A 20,646-nucleotide genomic window follows, 5' to 3' on the forward strand; every position below is an offset into this window, starting at 1 on the left:
GCAACGAAGACGACAACAACAGTTTGCTGGAAAAACCCGATGCCAGAATTTAAAGTTAACGGCTATTTGGTTCAAGTCAAAGGTGCTGTTGAAAAGTGAGTGTGTCGTCTTTTTCTGTCTTTATTATAATGTTGGATGGGATTTCTTAAAAAAAAAAAAAACCAATAAAGTACTAGCCTTGCCTGTCAACCTGTCAATGCGCTATATAGGCAGTTGACTCTGATTTCAGCCTGATTTTCTTTCTGGATTTGCTTCCATCATAGATCAATGAGTGGGGGGGGGGGGCGGCGGTCTGATTTTAGGCATATATGTTGGGCACCTTTGGATAGCAGGCCAACTCGAGTGTTTGTGTGTGTGTGTGTGTGTGTGTGTGTACGTGCGTGCGTGTGTGTGTGTGACCAGTGCCCCCCTCCCCCTCTAACTTTCAATTTCCACCCCATCCCCCCAAACATTCGATTTGCACCCCTCCCCTCCACCCTGTCGGGATAGATTTGTCAAATTTGCTCTTAACTATTTAACACTCGAATTAATCACTTAATTAAGCGGAATTATCATTTTTCTCTTTATATTTTGCTATTTTTTGCCTTGGTCTCACCCCCTAAATGGTGTCACCTGGTGCGGTCCACACCCCCCCCCCCCCCCTCGCTACCCCACTGTGAACATGTGAACCACTGCGTTGCAATTCGTCTTACTTTTATAGAATTTTAAAATATTTTCAATGTGCTTATTTTAGCTTTTATTTTATAACCTATTGTTTAATTGACTCATCTGTTTGCCTGTATACAAATCAAATAAGTAACGCTAAACACATTTGCATAGGTAATAATTTAGCTTTGTTTTATCATTAACTGAATTATAGCTCTTTTTTTAATCAAAAACCTCTCCTCCCATAGTAGGCAAATTGTCAGCACTTCTAAGTATGAAAACGACGATCTTTAAAGTGGTCATCCATAGACGATGTCACGCTTTTTTGGGACAAATTCCCCCCTTCCCCCTCCCCCACACATCGTCACAAGAAGCCATTTTTCCCCTCAACCCCCCCCCCCTAAAAATGACGACACACCAGCCAAAATTTTTATGTCAATTTACTGAACAACAGCTAGAATTCAGTTTTTACATTTGTTTTTTTTAAATGCAAAAGTGTTACGTCACACTATATGATTCCCCGCCCCGCCCCCCCCCCCCCCCCCTGGTCCCCCAATTCACACCGCGTCACAAAATTACGACCCGCCTCCCCCTACAAGTGTCAAGTCATGTATGGACGACCCAAAATTCTTCATATATTATAGTTTTAAAGATTCAGTTTTTTTTTCTTAATATTTTGTTGTTGTAATTAATAATAAAAAATAAATTCACTAGGAACGAAAGCCTCCCATCTTTGGACGGTCACTCTGAGACATGCTACACAGTTATGAACTCGACGTTGCGCAGTCAGTACGTGTTTCGTATCACTGTCATTTCTAATGATTATTGGTCCGGTGAAGAATTCGATCTGCTTTTTAACAAGACTGCAGTGGGTGAGTGTTTTTTTTTACTGCTAGACTTTACCCTACGGGTCATTGTTTTTGCAAATGGTTTTACAAGAAAGTGAAATATTGTTTACATTAATTATTAATTATTTCAAAATTGAAAAGAAATGCAACCATGATCTTTCAATTAAACAAATAGATAGGAACTAGGTAAAACTCCATTTTAGCGTATTTTATTCGCCGCTTCACATTCAACTCCGGTTGAGCGTATTTTATTATCAACACAACCAAAGACCGGCAAAGACCAAAACTGTCCAAAACACACTCACAAACACGTTAGAAAAACACATAAATATAGTTATAGATCTAGTTAGAGTGAGCTAAATCTAGATCAGGGGTCTCCAAACTTTTCAGTCCGAGGGCCGCATTAACTATAAAATTTCAGTTCGGGGCCCAGTTTCTTCCAGGCATGTCTTTGATTTTTCTGGGCAAAGTGCCTCAGCCATCACCAACTAACGATTTTTCCTTGGACAAAAAGATCTCCGCGGGCCGGATGAGAGGACTTCGCGGGCCGCATGCGGCCCGCGGGCCATAGTTTGGAGACCCCTGATCTAGATGATATATGGTTTACCGTAAATGTAGTTACCGAAACTCAACAAACATTACCCGATAATTTCCGACGCTAAACTAAGGTTTTACCTAATTTAGATATAGATCTACTTTTTTGATGAATGTGTTTATAATAAAATACGCTCAACTGGAGGTGAACGTGAAGCTGGGAATAAAATACCTAAAATGGAGTTTTACCTAGATCTAGAATCTATCTAAATTCTAAGTATATAGTATATAAGTAATTGAATCAGTCATACAGTAATAGTATACCCGAATCATTTTGTTAAAGTGGATTCGGTTAAAATAAAATAGGCATAAAATTAATTTAAATTTAAAAATTTTTAAAATTAAGAATTAGAATCTATCCCTCTACTCTAGCAGCCTAACAATTGGTTGAATAGAAAATATAAAATGTTGTGTTTTTCTTTTCATTAGTTTTTAGTCAAGAATACTTTAAACTTTTGAATAGTCTTTTTTTAAAAATTCATTAAAATAATAAAAGCCATTGCAGATAATTTTGCCACATTATATTTAAATTATATTAAATTATTAAAAAATAAAAAATAAAAAACCCACTTATCTAACTAATGAAATATAATAAAATAAACAAGTAATGACCAGCAAGTAGTATCTCTGTCTCTATAATAAGAAAATAAATTTAGAGTCATTTAGAGCACGATTACTGAAGAAAAATAAAGTATATAACTTATAAGTATTATAAGATACAAATAACATTAATAGTACTCTATACTATATCTATATATATAATTCTCTTCTGGGAGCCGTTAGAAAACAAGCTGCAAGCGCGCGCCTTGCAGTCCCCTCTCTTCCTCTCTATCACCACCCCCCCCACCCCCTCCCCCTCACATGGTCAGGTGAGTTGTAGTTCACACAAAATGTTTAGTTTAGTGACGGCTATTAGGGGCAGATAATTCAGTTTGAAACTATTTTAAGCTTAGAGGAGGTAACTAAGAGGAGGCTGCTTTCACGGGGGGGGGGGGGGGGGTTAGTGTTTTAAAGCAAATATTTTCAGTGGCAGCATTGGTATTATGAATTACTGAAAAGTAGAAAAAACAACTAAATAGCGGCGTATGATACACCGCGGGTCGGCTCGTACTGTATATACTGTAAAAGTTATTCTAAATTATGCATTATATTTTAAAGTAAGGTCCTACTTCTTAATATTATAAATAAGATAAATTCCATTGATCTAGTTATACTCTAAGTCTAAAGTCTAAGCATTAATGTACAATCTACTTACTAGTAGCATGACAAAGTTATTTCAATTATTTTTTACTTGCCCCTGTCTTTAGATGTAGTGGGGTTGTTAATTATAAAAGACCGATGTCTTACACAGGGTATGCGCAGCAGTGCGTGGAAGAGAACTTTGCGGTGTGCAACTACAAAAACCCATGTAACAGCAATGGTGACTGCCATCCAGGTGACTCCGTTGTTGATTACACCTGCTCCTGTAACACAGGTTGGATGGGTGAAAACTGTACTGTGCAAAACTATTGTGAATATTCACCTTGTGAAAATGGCGGAGTGTAAGTATTTAAAAATCTGAATTTTTTTTAAAATCTGGAGTTAATAATTATAAATTTCTGCTTTTGTCAAATACAAGATTTACTGAATCATCAAATAAATGGAAATCAAAGCAACATTTATCACTGTATTAGGTATCCTGCACTCTGTTCAAATTTCGTTATTAAATTATTTTTACACATTCTGCTATCTCAATATAAATTCTAAATGAAATAGCAATTATCATTAGTATACATGAATTAATTAACAAATAATTCATGATCTTATCCATATGCTATACAATCAGACAAAATAAGTTAATTTAAATTAATTTATTGTTTCTTATGTAAATAATATACACCCAAGCAAAAAAAAAAATATTTTTAATTTATAAATTGTTGTTTCTTTTCTGGTATTCAAAGTAGCTTTTCATCATTCACACAGGTGTAATTTTCTAAAGCATAACGAGTTCAACTGCATCTGTGGGGATACTTTTTATGGCCATAGATGCCAGTTCTACAATGAGTGTCTGAGCTTGCCTTGTCAAAATGGAGGAAGCTGTAGGGCACTTGATAATGGGGCTTACACATGTGCTTGTGCTGATGGTTACTCTGGGCAAAAGTGTGAGGTTAGTAAAAAAAATTGTCTAAATTTTAATGAAACAAGTTTTTAAAAAATATTTTTCTGTTCCTTTTTTAAATGGAAAAAAAACACTGGTTTAAAAAAATAATTAGTAAACAGTTGTTTTTTTTTTTTAAAACTAAAATGTGTAATTTTAAGTGTTAAGGACAATTTTTTTTTTTAAATAATTTTAAAGTATATTATAGATTTAGCTGAATTTAGCACCAAAAAAAATCTTGTTTTGAAAAAACACAGATGTAATTGTACATTTACAAACTTAAAACATTTAAAATATGCTTGAGATTTAACAGTGAAAAAGGGGGAATCATGTTTTGTAGAGATAACTATGTATACTGTCTTATAAAAATTAGATTTAATGCTCTTTGTCCTATTCTTCTAAAACAATTGAAATGAAGAAACTAAACACCAGTAGAAAAACTTCAGTAACTAGTTAATGAGATTCCTAGACACCCACCTGGCTGAAATATCAAAATATTCAAATCCTAAAACACTGGCCATGTTTAGTTGGATAACACGGTGGTCTTTTGTGACCATTGAGTGAAGCCTCTGTGGTCAGCAAAAACCGCCCCTAACCTTACCTGCATCAGTTATCTCCCTTTCATATCCCAAACTAATTTTAATTTATCAGTAGACATGATAGACTGTACAAGTCTAATCTATCTTTGATTTTGAACTGTTTCAAACATCTACCTTGACCTTTTTCTTTGGTATGTATTTATCACTAGGTCAAGGACCCCTGCTCACCTTCACCTTGCAAGAAGGACCAAGGGGTATGTGAAAGGTTGAATGATACAGCATTCCACTGTGATTGTTTTGATGGTTTCTATGGGAACCTTTGTGAGTTTATAGATGCATGCAGTACCCAGCCTTGTCAGTACTTTGGTACCTGTCTACCACAGAACAACACATACTCATGTGTGGTGAGTTGCTGGGGGTTTCTTTTCTTTGTTGTTGTTGTAACATCACTATAAATAAATCTGTATTGGTTCAGAATTTGTAATGTTTAATAAAAATACGTTATATATATATATATATATATATATATATATATATATATATATATATATATATATATATATATATATATATATATATATATATATATATATGTATATGTATATGATATAGATTAACATATAATGTATGGAAATCTGACTAAATTAACTACCTTTTTAGGGTGAGTTTCTGACAAATGCTGTTATCCTGTTACAGTGTCCACCTGGCCGGACAGGTCAGAACTGTGCACTACGTGACCCCTGCCAGACGTCTCCCTGTAGAAACAATGGCACCTGTGTGACCTCACCTACAAACGGCTCCTTCAGGTGCGGCTGCCCGCCTCAGAACTCCGGCAATGAGTGCCAGTATACCAACTACTGCTACAATGTGAACTGTGGCAATGGTACTTGCAATCCTTTGGAGAAATCATTCAAGTAAGCATGACTTGACTAACAATAACTTCAATGTATGTCTTATCAGTTTAAAGGTTCAAAAACGCTAAAAATTAATGTATGCGATTTCTATTTTGATCTTTATTTTATTGTTGGTGCTGCTTTGTTAAAAATAATTGAAGGATGTATAAAAAGAGATATGGGAGTTAACTCACTGAAGAAAATTTGTTTAATTAGAAGCTTGAGATGAAAAAAGCATAATGACAGTATGAAACTTTTAGCTAAAAAATACTTTGATAAAAAAGCAAATACTTTTAAAATATAATTTTTAAAAAAAAGAAGAAACTTTTTTTTTTAAATGTTAAGTAAAGAATGTTAAAAGGTAAATGTCTATAATATTTGAGTTATTTCCCCTGCAGATGTAATTGTCACAGTGGCTACCATGGTAAAAACTGTGAAGCCTTTGATATATGCCTCACCTTACCTTGCGGTTTAAATGGCCAATGTAACAGTGGTGATGACAACACAACTGACATGTACAGAGTTAAATACACCTGTGATTGTTATGACGGCTGGTATGGGGAGAGGTGTCAGCTTGAAGATTTGTGCTTCCATGGTGTAAGTTACATAGTGGTTTGTGCTTTAATTGTTTCAGTTACATAGGGTTGAATATTTTAATAGTTTCAGTTACATTGGGGTGAATGTTTTAATAGTTTCAGTTACATAGGGGTGAATGTTTTAATAGTTTCAGTTACATTGGGGTGAATGTTTTAATAGTTTCAGTTACATAGGGGTGAATGTTTTAATAGTTTCAGTTACATAGGGGTGAATGTTTTAATAGTTTCAGTTACATTGGGGTGAATGTTTTAATAGTTTCAGTTACATTGGGGTGAATGTTTTAATAGTTTCAGTTACATTGGGGTGAATGGTTTAATAGTTTCAGTTACATAGGGGCGAATGTTTTAATAGTTTCAGTTACATAGGGGTGAATGTTTTAATAGTTTCAGTTACATTGGGGTGAATGTTTTAATAGTTTCAGTTACATTGGGGTGAATGTTTTAATAGTTTCAGTTACATTGGGGTGAATGTTTTAATAGTTTCAGTTACATAGGGGTGAATGTTTTAATAGTTTCAGTTACATAGGGGTGAATGTTTTAATAGTTTCAGTTACATTGGGGTGAATGTTTTAATAGTTTCAGTTACATTGGGGTGAATGTTTTAATAGTTTCAGTTACATTGGGGTGAATGTTTTAATAGTTTCAGTTACATAGGGGTGAATGTTTTAATAGTTTCAGTTACATTGGGGTGAATGTTTTAATAGTTTCAGTTACATTGGGGTGAATGTTTTAATAGTTTCAGTTACATAGGGGTGAATGTTTTAATAGTTTCAGTTACATTGAGGTGAATGGTTTAATAGTTTCAGTTACATAGGGGTGAATGTTTTAATAGTTTCAGTTACATTGGGGTGAATGGTTTAATAGTTTCAGTTACATTGGGGTGAATGTTTTAATAGTTTCAGTTACATTGGGGTGAATGTTTTAATATTCTCAGTTACATAGGGGCGAATGTTTTAATAGTCTCACTTACATAGGGGTGAATGTTTTAATGATTCCATCAAATAAAACATTTGCTTTAATAGTTTCAGTTACATAGGGGTTTGTGCTTTAATAATTTCAGTTACATAGGGAATTTGTGTTGTATTTTTTTCAGTTACATAGTGGTGAATGTTTTAATAGTTTCATTGCAACCTACTGGACTTCCTTATTATTGAACTTTTAATGATATGTTATTAGTTAGATTTTTTACATTATTTATTTTATTTTGTTTTATATGTTCTTCTTCTTATTATTATTATTGAAAAAAATTGCAAGAAAAATCCCAATCTTCTGCATACCCAGGCATGCAACAATAATGGTGAGTGCACCCGCATCCCCCCTGATAAATTCCTCTGCCACTGTTACCCTGGCTACAACCTAAAAGACTGCTCAGTGTTTGACCCCTGCTTCACTGTCCAGTGCCAGAACGGAGGCAAATGTCGCAACACGTCCGCCACAGATGTCAAGTGTGACTGTCCCAGGGATTGGAGGGGGGACAGATGTGAGCAGGAGGTGCCTTGTAACAACGACATGGCAGACTGTATTTGTGTTGACCAGCATCTACAGTGCCCACATGGTAGTAAGATTTTTTAAATGTCGATCTTAGAGAATTTAATACATTGTTTTACATGTATATTCATAACTTCAAGTGTGTAATAAAACAAGGTAGTGATACATAATAATGTCAAATGTATGTCGCTTTCTATTTTGTTTCGGTATTCTATTTTTTGTTTATGTTATGTTCTTTTTATTTTTGAATATATATTTTGTAAATACTTATATTATGAACTTCCAAAAATAAAATAATAATATAAAACATTAAAAAACGAGCTTTAAAATGCAAGAAAATAAGGAAACAAACAAAAATATTCTTAATCTATAATTAAAAAAAAATAAGCATTGGTTACAAAATGCATTGAAAAAATGTAGGGTGTCATGAATGCTTTTTTTTTAACTTAAGTTAAAGATAATTCATGTTTATCTTCTTGTTTTTAGTGCATAAGTTTGTCATTATAAAAGCTGATTATATTTTCTATATTTTAGTATTTAGATATTGTTGATGCATACGTTATAAAGATATGAGTGCCACATTTATTTTTCCAAGTTGATCTAATCTTAATTCAACAAAACTACAAATGTCACAAATATTCCCTTATAAACTATCACACAACTTGTAATATTCTATTCACTGTCCCTAAGTAACTTGTCTAGCCTAAACATATCTAAGTAGTAGTCAGTTTTAGTCAAATATTTAAAATTTTAGTTGTGTTAAGAATTCTTTTCTTACATTCAAATATAAAGTTGAAAGATTTAATAGATGTTGATATAAAAAAATGCAAAGTTTTTTTCTTACTTCTTGTAGACAACAATTTTTATAAATATATTTTTTTAGTTGGAGAAGAAGAGAATGCTGGTCAGAAACTCAATGACCTTCTGGACCAAACTTCTGATCCTGCAAGACTGACCGTCCAGCAGGTTGTAAACTACACTGACCAGCTGATGCATCTGTACAACGACACACTCACTAGAGTGCAGGTTAGTTAACAAAATATGTTTTTTACAACTTCGGGATAATATCAGCTAATTGTGTTGACCAGTCTTAATATAATTTTTTACTAGGATCAGCTGACTGTTACGATAAAATGTAGTCTAGACTTAGTCATTATATGTGATGGGGTGGTTGAATGGTAGAGCATGTGAACGCTAACAAGAAAAGTCACAAGTTTAAGTCCATAAGACAGAGTACAGCCAGGTCTGACTCACATTAGGGAAAGTATAGGCAGCTGGGCATAGTGCTGACCGCACTATCCCTTAATACGTTGAGGTTACTGAAACACATGAACCCTACTTCCCCTGTAAATGGGACTTTACTTTTATTTTTTAATCATCACACAAAAGTTGTAGACGTGTCTTCATGCAGGTTTTTTTTTAAGAATAAAGTGATACTGTTCCCACATGCTAATTTGAAATAGGCATAGTGTTTATTTTTTTCTCCCAGTCTTTATAGCAGTTAAATTTCCCTTCTACTCTGCAGTATGCTAGGATTGCCATGAATGTGATTGGCAACTTAGGGAGAGTCAACTTGTCTGTGAGTTATGCTGCAGAGATGGAGAACAGCACAAACACCAGGTTAGCAGATCTGTGCTTGTTTTATGTTGTGGTTTATCCAGGGTTTAGTTACATTGGAGGGTTTAAGGTTGTGGTTACCCAGGGTTTAGTTACATTGGAGGGTTTAAGGTTGTGGTTACCCAGGGTTTAGTTACATTGGAGGGTTTAAGGTTGTGGTTACCCAGGGTTTAGTTACATTGGAGGGTTTAAGGTTGTGGTTACCCAGGGTTTAGTTACATTGGAGGGTTTAAGGTTGTGGTTACCCAGGGTTTAGTTACATTGGAGGGTTTAAGGTTGTGGTTACCCAGGGTTTAGTTACATTGGAGGGTTTAAGGTTGTGGTTATCCAGGGTTTAGTTATATCGCAGGGTTTTATGTTGTGGTTATCCAGGGTTTAGTTACATCTGAGGGTTTTAGGTTGTGGTTATCCAGGGTTTAGTTACATCTGAGGGTTTAAGGTTGTGGTTACCCAGGGTTTAGTTACATTGGAGGGTTTAAGGTTGTGGTTACCCAGGGTTTAGTTACATCTGAATGTATACGGCTGTGTAACATATATGTGATATTTGTATCATGTTGTTTATTATTGTTTAATGTGTGAATAGACTTGGTGCACAACATTGTGTTGTTTAAAAGATGTGTTGCATCGTAGATGTGTTATTTGTTGACATGTATTTTTTTATATAGTGCACCAAAGTTGTGTTTGCTGATTGTGTTGTTGATTGTCGTTGTGCACTAAAGGTGTGTTGATATTTGACAAAGTGTACCTAAGTCATTTTATTACCCAGCATGTTGTTTGTTCACTTACCTGAAGCCCCTACCTTATTGTACCACAGGTTACGTGCATTCATCGACGACTACACCTCAGAAGTCAACATCAGTGTGACTGGGGAAGTCAAGATCTCTACGAATGACTTGAACATCAAGGCAGTCATGTTTGACAAAGTGGCGGGCAGCTCAAACTACACCTTTCAGACTAGCATGAACAACAGTGACAAGAACACAATGGTCAGTCTGTGTGTGTACATCTGGGTTTGTGTGTGTGTGTGTGTACATCTGGGATTGTGTGTGAGTGTATGTGTGTGTGTGTACATCTGGGATTGTGTGTGTATGTGTGTGTGTGTGTGTACATCTGGGTTTGTGTGTGAGCATATGTGTGTGTACATCTGGGTTTGTGTGTGAGTGTATGTGTGTGTGTGTACATCTGGGATTGTGTGTGTATGTGTGTGTGTGTGTGTACATCTGGGTTTGTGTGTGAGCATATGTGTGTGTGTACATCTGGGTTTGTGTGTGAGCATATGTGTGTGTACATCTGGGTTTGTGTGAGAGCATATGTGTGGGTGTGTGTACATCTAGGTTTGTGTGTGAGTGTATGTGTGTGTGTGTACATCTAGGTTTGTGTGTGAGTGTATGTGTGTGTGTGTGTGTACATCTAGGTTTGTGTGTGAGTGTATGTGTGTGTGTACATGTGGGTTTGTGTGAGCATATATGTGTGTGTGTACACCTGGGTTTGTGTGTGAGCATATGTGTGTGAGTTTATATATGTATATATGTGTGTATGTGTATATATATAATTTATGAATATACGTATGTATGTATATGCATATATGGGGTGAGTAAGGTGAGAGGTGGGGAGGTACTAAGATTTTGCAACTAGTTTGAAAATTGCTAGATTTAATAAAAATTTAAAAAATTGTACATTTTTTTTATCTTTTAGTACAACGTGAGCATAACCCTGCCAATGCATCTCCTCAATGACACGGGTGAGCTAAACAGTTCCAGGGTCCAGTTTGTGGCCTACAGGAGATCCCAGCTGTTTGTGCCTGTGGATGGGTTCGAACCCTATGGCCAGAAGGCTGGGATGATACTGAACCAGCAGAGAGTTATCTCAGCTGTGGTCAAAGGGAGAGCACTGGAGAATTTAACAGAGCCTGTAGTTATACAGCTACCAAAAATTCAGGTAGGCCTTGAAGTAGTGGACAGTGTTATAAACCTGATTAGTGCCTGATGTTAGTAGAGAAGAGTGAATGTAAGCTGGCATTTAATTGGCCACACAACCTCTTGATATGCCATGGCTATATAATCAAATAATCTCTACACCTATACTAATTTCTGTTATTTAAATTTTTTAAATTTTATTTTTTTAAATTATGTTGGTAAATTAGTTTTTTTTTACCTTTTGTCTTCAGGCAGGTGTCAACCATACCTGTGTCTACTGGGATACTGCATGTAAGTCTTACACTTCACTGCTCACCTCAAAGTTTACATTAAATGCTCACAAGTTATTTGATGTTCATTGTCATCTCTAATTTAACATTAAATGGCCACTTTTAATTTAATTTTTATTTTCTACACTTAAGGTAACATTTATTGCTTACTTTAAGTTAGATTTTATGAAAATTCTCTAATTTTCAAAATATTATAAGAACATATATTTTACATTCAGAGTATCAAAGCTAATCCTGTAACTTGTGTGGTTTAACTTTAAGGTAGAAGCTGATATTCAAAATTTAACTTCTTTGTTCTCATTCATTTTTTTTTGCGTATACATTAAAAATGATCTTATTTTTGTTTCTTTTAAAGTGTCAAATTGGTCAACTGAAGGCATTAAAATGGAAGAAGATGAATTTGGCTACGTGACTTGCTATTCCACACATTTGACAAGTTTTGCTGTGCTTTTGGTCAGTAAAACAGTGTTGTACTGTCTTTGTTGCAGTTTTGTATAAGCAAACAGAGAATTATAGCTTTTAAAAGTTAGAATATTAAGGGTTAAAAAAAATTTTAAATTGGTAAATTAAAATCAATTTACAATTGACACAAACACACATATATATATATATATATATATATATATATATATATATATATATATATATATATATATATATATATATATATATATATATATATATATATATATATATATATATATATATATATATAGATATAAATTCATAAATATGGACTTACAAATATAAACATATTCACAATACAAGTAATGAAGTTATAACATATAACTTGTCTTTATCATCAGGATGTTTCCCCGGATTATAAATTATCCAAGGAACATGAAGATGCACTCACGTACATAACGTACATAGGCTGTGCCATATCTATGGCATGTTTGGCTGTTACTGTGTTAACATATTCTTTATTCAGGTCAGTCAATGTGATTATATGTGGGAAAATTTAAATTAATATTTTAAAAAATATGTAAGCTTTTTTTTTCTCATGAAGTTAACTAAAATTTTAAACTGGCATTCCCTATGGGTGTACTTGTACTATTCAGTCCCAGCAGTTTAAAAACTTATTTTGATTCAATTTTAGGTGTCTCAACAATGACAAGTCTGGCAAGATCTTGATCCAGCTGGGTGTTTCTCTTCTGATTCTCAACATCATCTTTCTGGTTGGCTCTGTTGATGTGTCCCAATACAGGTGAGTAGGGCACATGTTCTATCTTTGTGTGGGGGCACTTGTTCTTTATTTGAGGGCACATGTTTTTTCTTTATGTAAGGGCACTTGTTCTTTATTTGTGTGAGGGCACATGTTTTTCTTTGTCTGAGGGCACATGTCCTTTATGTGAGGGCACTTGTTCTTTCCTTGTATCAGGGCACATCTGTGAGTGAGGCACATGTTCTTTATTTGTTTGAGGGCACATGTTCTTTTTTTTTGTATGACTAATGTTATTACTTTATGTGTAGGACATATCTTAAATTAGTAGGACACAATTTTTTATATTTTGTGTGTGAAGCACACATGTCCTTACTTTGGTTGTAGTACATTTGTCCTATACTCATGTATATGGCGTATACTTCTACACCTTGCACTAGATCTATATGTAGCTATTATAACTGAGCCAGCTGATATTTTAAGCACCATCAGTATAATGAAATACATCATCTTATGTTGTATCCTTATATTTCAGTGATGTTGGCTGTGTTATTGTGGCCATCTTGCTGCACTATTTTATCTGATGTTGTATTCTTCTATTTCAGTGATGTTGGTTGTGTTATTGTGGCCATCTTGCTGCACTATTTTATCTGATGTTGTATCCTTCTATTTCAGTGATGTTGGCTGTGTTATTGTGGCCATCTTGCTGCACTATTTTATCTGATGTTGTATCCTTCTATTTCAGTGATGTTGGCTGTGTTATTGTGGCCATCTTGCTGCACTATTTTATCTGATGTTGTATCCTTCTATTTCAGTGATGTTGGCTGTGTTATTGTGGCCATCTTGCTGCACTATTTTATCTGATGTTGTATTCTTCTATTGCAGTGATGTTGGTTGTGTTATTGTGGCCATCTTGCTGCACTATTTTATCTGATGTTGTATTCTTCTATTTCAGTGATGTTGGTTGTGTTATTGTGGCCATCTTGCTGCACTATTTTATCTGATGTTGTATCCTTCTATTTCAGTGATGTTGGTTGTGTTATTGTGGCCATCTTGCTGCACTATTTTATCCTGGCGGCCTTCATGTGGATGCTGGTGGAGGCCATTGAAATGTACCACGCCCTGGTGACCGTCTTCTCCAAGTATGAAGGATACTACCTGGTCAAGCGATGCTTGTTTGCTTGGGGTGAGCGTTCACCTGCTGCTCATCTTTCATTCACCTGTTCTTTTTTGTTTTACTTTTATTTAAGTTATTTCAGGGTTAGTGTGGAGTTTTTAGTATAGTCCTGAGGAGACTCAGCTCTTTGGAGTACCTGGCAAAAACCTTAGGGTCTGACATGAGACAGAGATGTTTATTACAGTCGTGAGGAGACTCAGCTCTTTGGAGTACCTGGCAAAATCCTGAAGGTCTGACATGAGAGAGATATTTATTATAGTCCTGAGGAGACTCAACTCTTTGGAGTACCTGGCAAAATCCTGAAGGTCTGACATGAGAGAGATATTTATTATAGTCCTGAGGAGACTCAACTCTTGAGAGTACCTGGCATTAACCTGAGAATTAAACATGTGACAGAGATCAGTGTGATTCCCAAGCTATCTTTATTTGACCTGACACTAAACACTAAAATTAAACGCATACATAACTATTCTCGTTTTTGTCTTAATTTCAGGTGTTCCTCTGGCAATTGTGGGCATCACAGCAGCTGTGGACATTGGAAGTTATCATAACGAAAACATACCAAGAGATGTGTAAGTCTAAACAATTAAGTCTAAATAATTAATTATCATAACGAAAACATACCAAGAGATGTGTAAGTCTAAACAATTAAGTCTAAATAATTAATTATCATAACGAAAACATACCAAGAGATGTGTAAGTCTAAACAGTTAAGTCTAAATAATTAATTATCATAACGAGAACATACCAAGAGATGTGTAAGTGTAAACAATGAATTCTAAATAATTAATTATCACAATAAGTACATACTAGGGCATGTGTAAGTGTAAACTATTAATTCTAAATAATTAATTATCATAGCGAAAACGTACAAAGAGATATGTAATCTAAGCAAGTCTAAACAATTAAGTCTAAATAATTGATTATTACAATAAGAACATTACCAGGACATGTGTAAGTTTAAACAATTTATTATAATTATGAGAAAATAACGAGGTGTTTACAAAGTTTTTGACCCAAAAAAAATAAACAGCGTAGTGTTTGGGTTTTACACATTCATTTTTACTTTTTAAACTTAATGCTACATAAAAATAATTTCTTCATTGTAGTTAAATATTTCCATTTAAAAGTAAAAACTTTGTTGGTAATCACCTTTACTGGAGTTAAATTAGTTAAATGTATTATGATGTATCACCTACCTTCCTGTAAAATAAAATCTATAAAGTTTGTAATTTGATGAGAAAACCTTTGTGTATCTGCAGATGTTTTCTGACGAGTAGAAACGCTGCTGCCTATTACGCCTCCCTCATCGCTCCCTGCTGTGTCATCATTGTCATCAACACTGTGGTGTTCATCATGGTGTCAAGGGTTATTCTAAAGCCCAAATTCCAAGTAGGTTCTTTATTTTAATTTATAAAAACACTAATCTAGCTGACTTTGCATGATACAATTTTTGGCTTTGTATTGATAGGATGAAATGTTTGTTTTTTTAAATATTGCTGAGGGAAAAAAAATTAAAAGTTTATTTAACAATATTTTCATAGCTAAGCTTTATTATGCTTCTTAGTTTTAAACTTCGTAGCCAAAAAAACATGTAATTTTTAAAACCAATTTATGTAAGGGAACATTCTGTTGAGTACTCATTACAGCTGGGTAGGCTCGTGGTTATCCTGATATCCTTACCTGAAATCCCTGCATGACCAGTAATCAAATGAAATTTTAGCCTTTTTCATGTACCCTACTCTCTAGTTATTTTATTGGACTTGATGGTCAATAGTGCACCTGCTCAAGGCTTGTGAAGGGATAGTCTGGTCAATTCTATCTATGCCCAGCCTCCTTTACTTTTTCTAACATGAGTCAGGTACCTGGGATAAACTCAGGAAATGTTAGCAGACTCATGTCTGGGATCTGAATTTGAGATTTTTCTGGTTAGCATTCATGCAATCTACTTCCTACCACACCATCCCATTATTACCCTATGGTTATTAACACACACCAATATAACCCCCACCTGCTTCTCCTTGCAGCAGCAGCAACAGCTGATGAACGACTCCGTGAGCGTGACCCCCGCCCAATTCAGGGGAGCCTTCACCGTCATGTTCCTGCTGGGCATCACCTGGGTCTTCGGGCCCCTGGCCATCAACGAGGCCAAGCTAGTCTTCAGCTACATCTTCTGCATCTGCAACTCCCTGCAGGGGTTCCTCATCTTCGTGTTCCGCTGCCTGCTCAACCCAGAGGCCAAGCTCGCCTGGCTCCAGCTCTACCAGACGGGGACACTCAAGCGCCGACGCGGCCCCATCAAGTCCGTGTACTCCGACTCCAGTTCCAAGGGAGCCGACATCAACCACCGGCGGCTCAGCAACAGCAACGTCAGCGGTTTACAAGTCAACCAAACGGGCAAGTCCAACAAAGGGGGGAACAGCTCCCATCCCCACCCACACCAGATCCACACCACAAACGGCTGGCACCCCAACCTCAATGGGAACCGGTCTGAAAAGTCGAGCCACGCAACCCAAGGGTTCAGTTTTAGCATGTCGCCCCACGAGGAGCGTCGCTCCAGTGTTGAGTACTCCATCGCCACCAAACGGGAATCCATCCCCAATGATTCTGTGGGTGACTTTCAAGATCAACTCACTCATTTTTGATGGAGCAGAGAATCTCTTCGATCAAGTGAATTATTTCTATAAACAGGAGAGTACATTTGATCAAGAAAAAGATATAGTTGGAAGAATATTTACAAATATTTATAGTCTTTCTGTGTGATGTGGTGTGAGCTAAGGACACGCTTAAAATGTTAGAAGCAAAAGGTACATGAATATCTGTTCTATCTTTATGGGGTAAATGTTGAAGATTTTTAAAAATTCATTTATTATTTTACTTTTGTACTATAATTTTTCCTTTGCCTGTTAAAAAGTTAAAACTTTGAATTGTAGTCTACTACCAGATTGTAATAAAAGCAATGTATTTCTTTGTATAGAACAGTTTGTTTTGGTCTTATAGAAGTAGTAAAGTGACTTAAAAATATACTGTTTGTTAAATAAATTTTTTTTTAAAGTTAGTAGCTATGGCTATATGAAATTTCCATACATTTTTTTGTTTGGTATGTGAAGAAGTTTTTAAAAAAATCAACTTTTGTGATCTCTATCTTCCCCTGTAAATCCCAGTTTGTTATCTTTTCTAACTTAAATATTTGCGAGACTCGCTAAAGGCCAGTTACTCTTCTTGATGTTATTTTAATGATGGACCAGCATTATTATTTCTTTCTGCGAAAAGTGTGATGCTTGTTTTTCACATTTTTATCTAGTGTTTGTAAACATTTGCGATTATTTTTTTTATACGGAATCTTTTTTTTTCAAATTTCTTTTTGAAACACTTTGCAGATTGCTATTGAGTTTACCAAGTTAGGTTGAGGTAACAAGGGTGGTAACCCCTGTCAAAATGTAATGTAAAGATAGCATAAATTAAGAAATATATCGATGCAACTGGCAAATGATCTCACCACTGAATAAGGTTATGCTTAAAATATTAGCTTCATTTGCAGGATACAAGTTTGTACAGCTAATATAATTCCCAAATTATTTTTTTTTAAAGCATTTTAAAAAAGATTATTTAGATGAGTGAAATTTTAAGAATACTATTATTTATATTTACAATATAAGTCCTTCAAATTATGTAGGTCTGTTTATACTATAACTCTTAGCAACAATGTTTCAAAATAGCAATCTTTCTCATTGTATATAGTGTTGAGTTTTGTACACATTTGTGTTGGTTTGTTACTGCCCTTTGATTGTAAAATTTACTGTGAGCCTGTGGAAGAACAAAAATGTGCAAGAACATTTTCAATCTTTTAGTTACAATGTAAAAAATGATCTATGGTTTATTTGTGAAGTTTACTGGATGTGTTCAACCATATTTTAAATGTTCATATTATCTTAGCTTAGTTCAAGTCTACCTATTTACAATTTATATACTACATAATATATTGATGTCAAAATAATTTTAATTCACCTAAAACCACCTGTAAAGCCACCTGATTTGTTTTAAAAGTTGTTTATAAAATTGCATGCGACCTGTGTTTTAGTATTTTTTTAACAAATATTTACGACAAATTTACAATAGTTGTCAGTTCTCATGATTTTATTGGTCAAATTCTATGAATTCTGGGTAATTTTTGTTTACATGTTCTTACATTTATATTTTATATATATACACCCATTTTGAAAAGCTTGTTTATGAGATATTGTGTTTCATTCCACATAACTTAACACTTTATTCCTGTATTTGTTATTGATGTTGTAGTTATTCCCCTTTTACCACCATGTGGAAAATGTGCATGATTTTAAATAATTGTAAGTTTTTAAAAATTTATGAATTTTTTTTTCATTTAGTTATGAGTTATGTTGGCTGAATGTTACTACAAAAAAATTGTTTGCAACACATTAACAACAATTCTATCCAAAACATTTCAACTTTACATTGTCATTTTTTATGGATCACAATTATCATTACACTGTCATTTTGTATGGATCACCAGCATCATTACACTGTCATTTTGTATGGATCACCATCATCATTACACTGTCATTTTGTATGGATCACCATCATTACACTGTCATTTTGTATGGATCACCATCATTACAATGTCATTTTGTATGGATCACCATCATTACAATGTCATTTTGTATGGATCACAATTATCATTACAATGTCATTTTGTATGGATCACCATTATCATTCTAACTTTATTAAATATTGTTGAATATTGGCATTCAGACGTTGTTGTATAAATAAATACTGCTATGATTGCGAGAAAAATTGACCATTATAGAACTTAAAACTGTATAGTTTATCTGCATTTTGTATTGTTCAGTGATTCTGATGTAATTTTTTTTCACCCCTTTAGTCTGTATTGGCAATACAACCTTTAATGTTACTGCATACCCTGTCATTAAATAAAATAACAGATGTTTATAAAAAATTGCAATTATGTCTATGTTAAATGCTACCATGTATACTTGGCTTGTAAAGTAGTAAAGTTCCTCTTTAGAACCTAATGATCCATTGAGCAGATGAAATAGAGTTTATATGTTTCTTGAGCTCAGCATGTAAAGGAATGGCGATGTCAGCACTATGCCTTTACTTTCCCCAACGTAAGTCAGGTACCCGTCAGAGCTGGGTGGACTCAAGGAATTCCTACAGTCACAAGTCCAAACTGAGATCCGAACTCGTGATGTTCAGGCTAGCAGCCAAATGCTCTACCATTGGACTATGCTGTAAGTGAAAACGATAAATGTTCGCTCTGGTGCTTGTTGTGGGTGTCTATACCTGGTGAGGCGTGACTTGGTAGGTTGTAAATTTGCTACATTGATCTTTAAGCCATTGTATCCTAAACGGATCTAGCGTTTAGCTTGGCAAGTGGTGGGTTGGGATACAACAACCAAGCCTTCAGGTTCTAGAAGATTCTGTCATATTAATTAACCTAAGTATGCATTACAAAACATATAAAATAGAAGATTTTAAATAAAATGCTAAAATTACAAATAGGTTCAAGATTTTTTAAACTTTCACAGCCATAGATTTCCAAATAGAAAGCTAGCATCCTGCTAGATCTATATGGCCTGGAATATTTAGTTTTACTATACAGTCCTATAATATTTTATATCATAACTAGGCATATATTCCCTGATAATGTGGTGTGCAGAGTAAGGAACTTCTTTAAGTATTAATTGAAAATTGTTGCCCATTCATTGTTTAAATTTCTTATATTAGTCCCTATAAACATTGTGTTGCCCATTCATTGTTTAAATTTCTTATATTAGTCCCTATAAACATTGTATGTTTGAAATATTTTGTTTCTTTATTTCATGCATATTTTTATATTTTTGATAAATAAACCATGCTATTTATTTCAGACTTAAAAACTTCTGTACAATTAAACTTCAATATTCTAAACTTGTTACAAAAGTGCATTGTTACTTACTATTTTTACCATTTTTTATTTTTATCATCATGCTATTACCTAAACTCATTGTCACTGATATTATTGTTACTGCTGTCAAATGGTTATCTGCCCATGTTTAACCTAGTCCTGCTGCCTATTGATGTGACCCCTGCTCTTGTCTTCTGCACCTGATTTCAATGTGACAGCACCTTAAGTGTTTTTCTCACTATACCTATACTCATAAGATCCTTCAATGCTTGTTGTCATGCATGTTTATTAAATGTTAAAAACATATTTTTGGAACAAAATATCTGAAGAAAATGAAATTTTGCTTTTTTTTTTTTTTTTGAAGAATATTTATTTTATATTTTTTAAATTTAATAAAATAATTTATTTTATCCTTTGAAATCTGATAATTAATTATTTTTTTCCTTTAAAATAATGAATGTATTGTTTTGAAAAATGATACATGTTTGAATTATAATTGCTGTAAATTAATATTCACAAGCAACATGACAAAACTCTAAACAGTTAGTTTTTATAATAGATTTTTTTAGTGATGTAATGGTATGGTTCAACCTTCTCTTATGTTTTGTTATGTTTAGATATCTCCAGGTTAGACCCATTATTATTAAACATGTTATGGTGGATTATTGTTATCATTAAATATGTTATGGTTAAACATTATATAAATAAACTTGTAGATAAACATCATATGGCAAGGCATGTTTTCATTAAATATAATTTACTCTGTTAGTTAAGCATATATGGTTAAAACTTATGTGTTCAAAAACCTTTTTAAA

At 34.2% G+C, this 20,646-nt stretch overlaps 1 protein-coding gene across 1 annotated transcript; it reads left to right on the plus strand.

The window, feature by feature from the left end:
- The first annotated feature begins 11 nt into the window (after nucleotides 1-11).
- LOC131932930 (adhesion G protein-coupled receptor L4) lies at nucleotides 12-18,283 on the plus strand. The gene is made up of 20 exons (XM_059289824.1): nucleotides 12-95; nucleotides 1,360-1,517; nucleotides 3,439-3,628; nucleotides 4,050-4,233; nucleotides 4,973-5,167; nucleotides 5,460-5,677; nucleotides 6,055-6,253; nucleotides 7,534-7,807; nucleotides 8,624-8,766; nucleotides 9,266-9,360; nucleotides 10,172-10,343; nucleotides 11,053-11,295; nucleotides 11,525-11,564; nucleotides 11,919-12,016; nucleotides 12,370-12,494; nucleotides 12,663-12,770; nucleotides 13,751-13,911; nucleotides 14,396-14,474; nucleotides 15,165-15,294; nucleotides 15,930-18,283. Exons 1-20 carry the CDS (start codon nucleotides 40-42, stop codon nucleotides 16,545-16,547), a joined length of 3,486 nt encoding a protein of 1,161 aa, XP_059145807.1. The 5' UTR covers nucleotides 12-39; the 3' UTR covers nucleotides 16,548-18,283.
- The last annotated feature ends 2,363 nt before the right edge of the window (nucleotides 18,284-20,646 follow it).

The sequence above is a fragment of the Physella acuta genome, unplaced genomic scaffold, assembly GCF_028476545.2.
Source record: "Physella acuta isolate Inbredline_101_S28 unplaced genomic scaffold, ASM2847654v3 ptg002321l, whole genome shotgun sequence".
Classification (NCBI taxonomy): Eukaryota; Metazoa; Mollusca; class Gastropoda; family Physidae; genus Physella; species Physella acuta.

Excerpts from the sequence above, each read along its gene's own strand:
- LOC131932930 (XM_059289824.1), top strand. The coding sequence starts at position 40 with ATGCCAGAATTTAAAGTTAACGGCTATTTGGTTCAAGTCAAAGGTGCT. Across the intron at positions 3,629-4,049 it reads CCTTGTGAAAATGGCGGAGT|GTGTAATTTTCTAAAGCATA; the intron begins GTAAGTATTTAA and ends TCATTCACACAG. Across the intron at positions 5,678-6,054 it reads CCTTTGGAGAAATCATTCAA|ATGTAATTGTCACAGTGGCT; the intron begins GTAAGCATGACT and ends TTTCCCCTGCAG.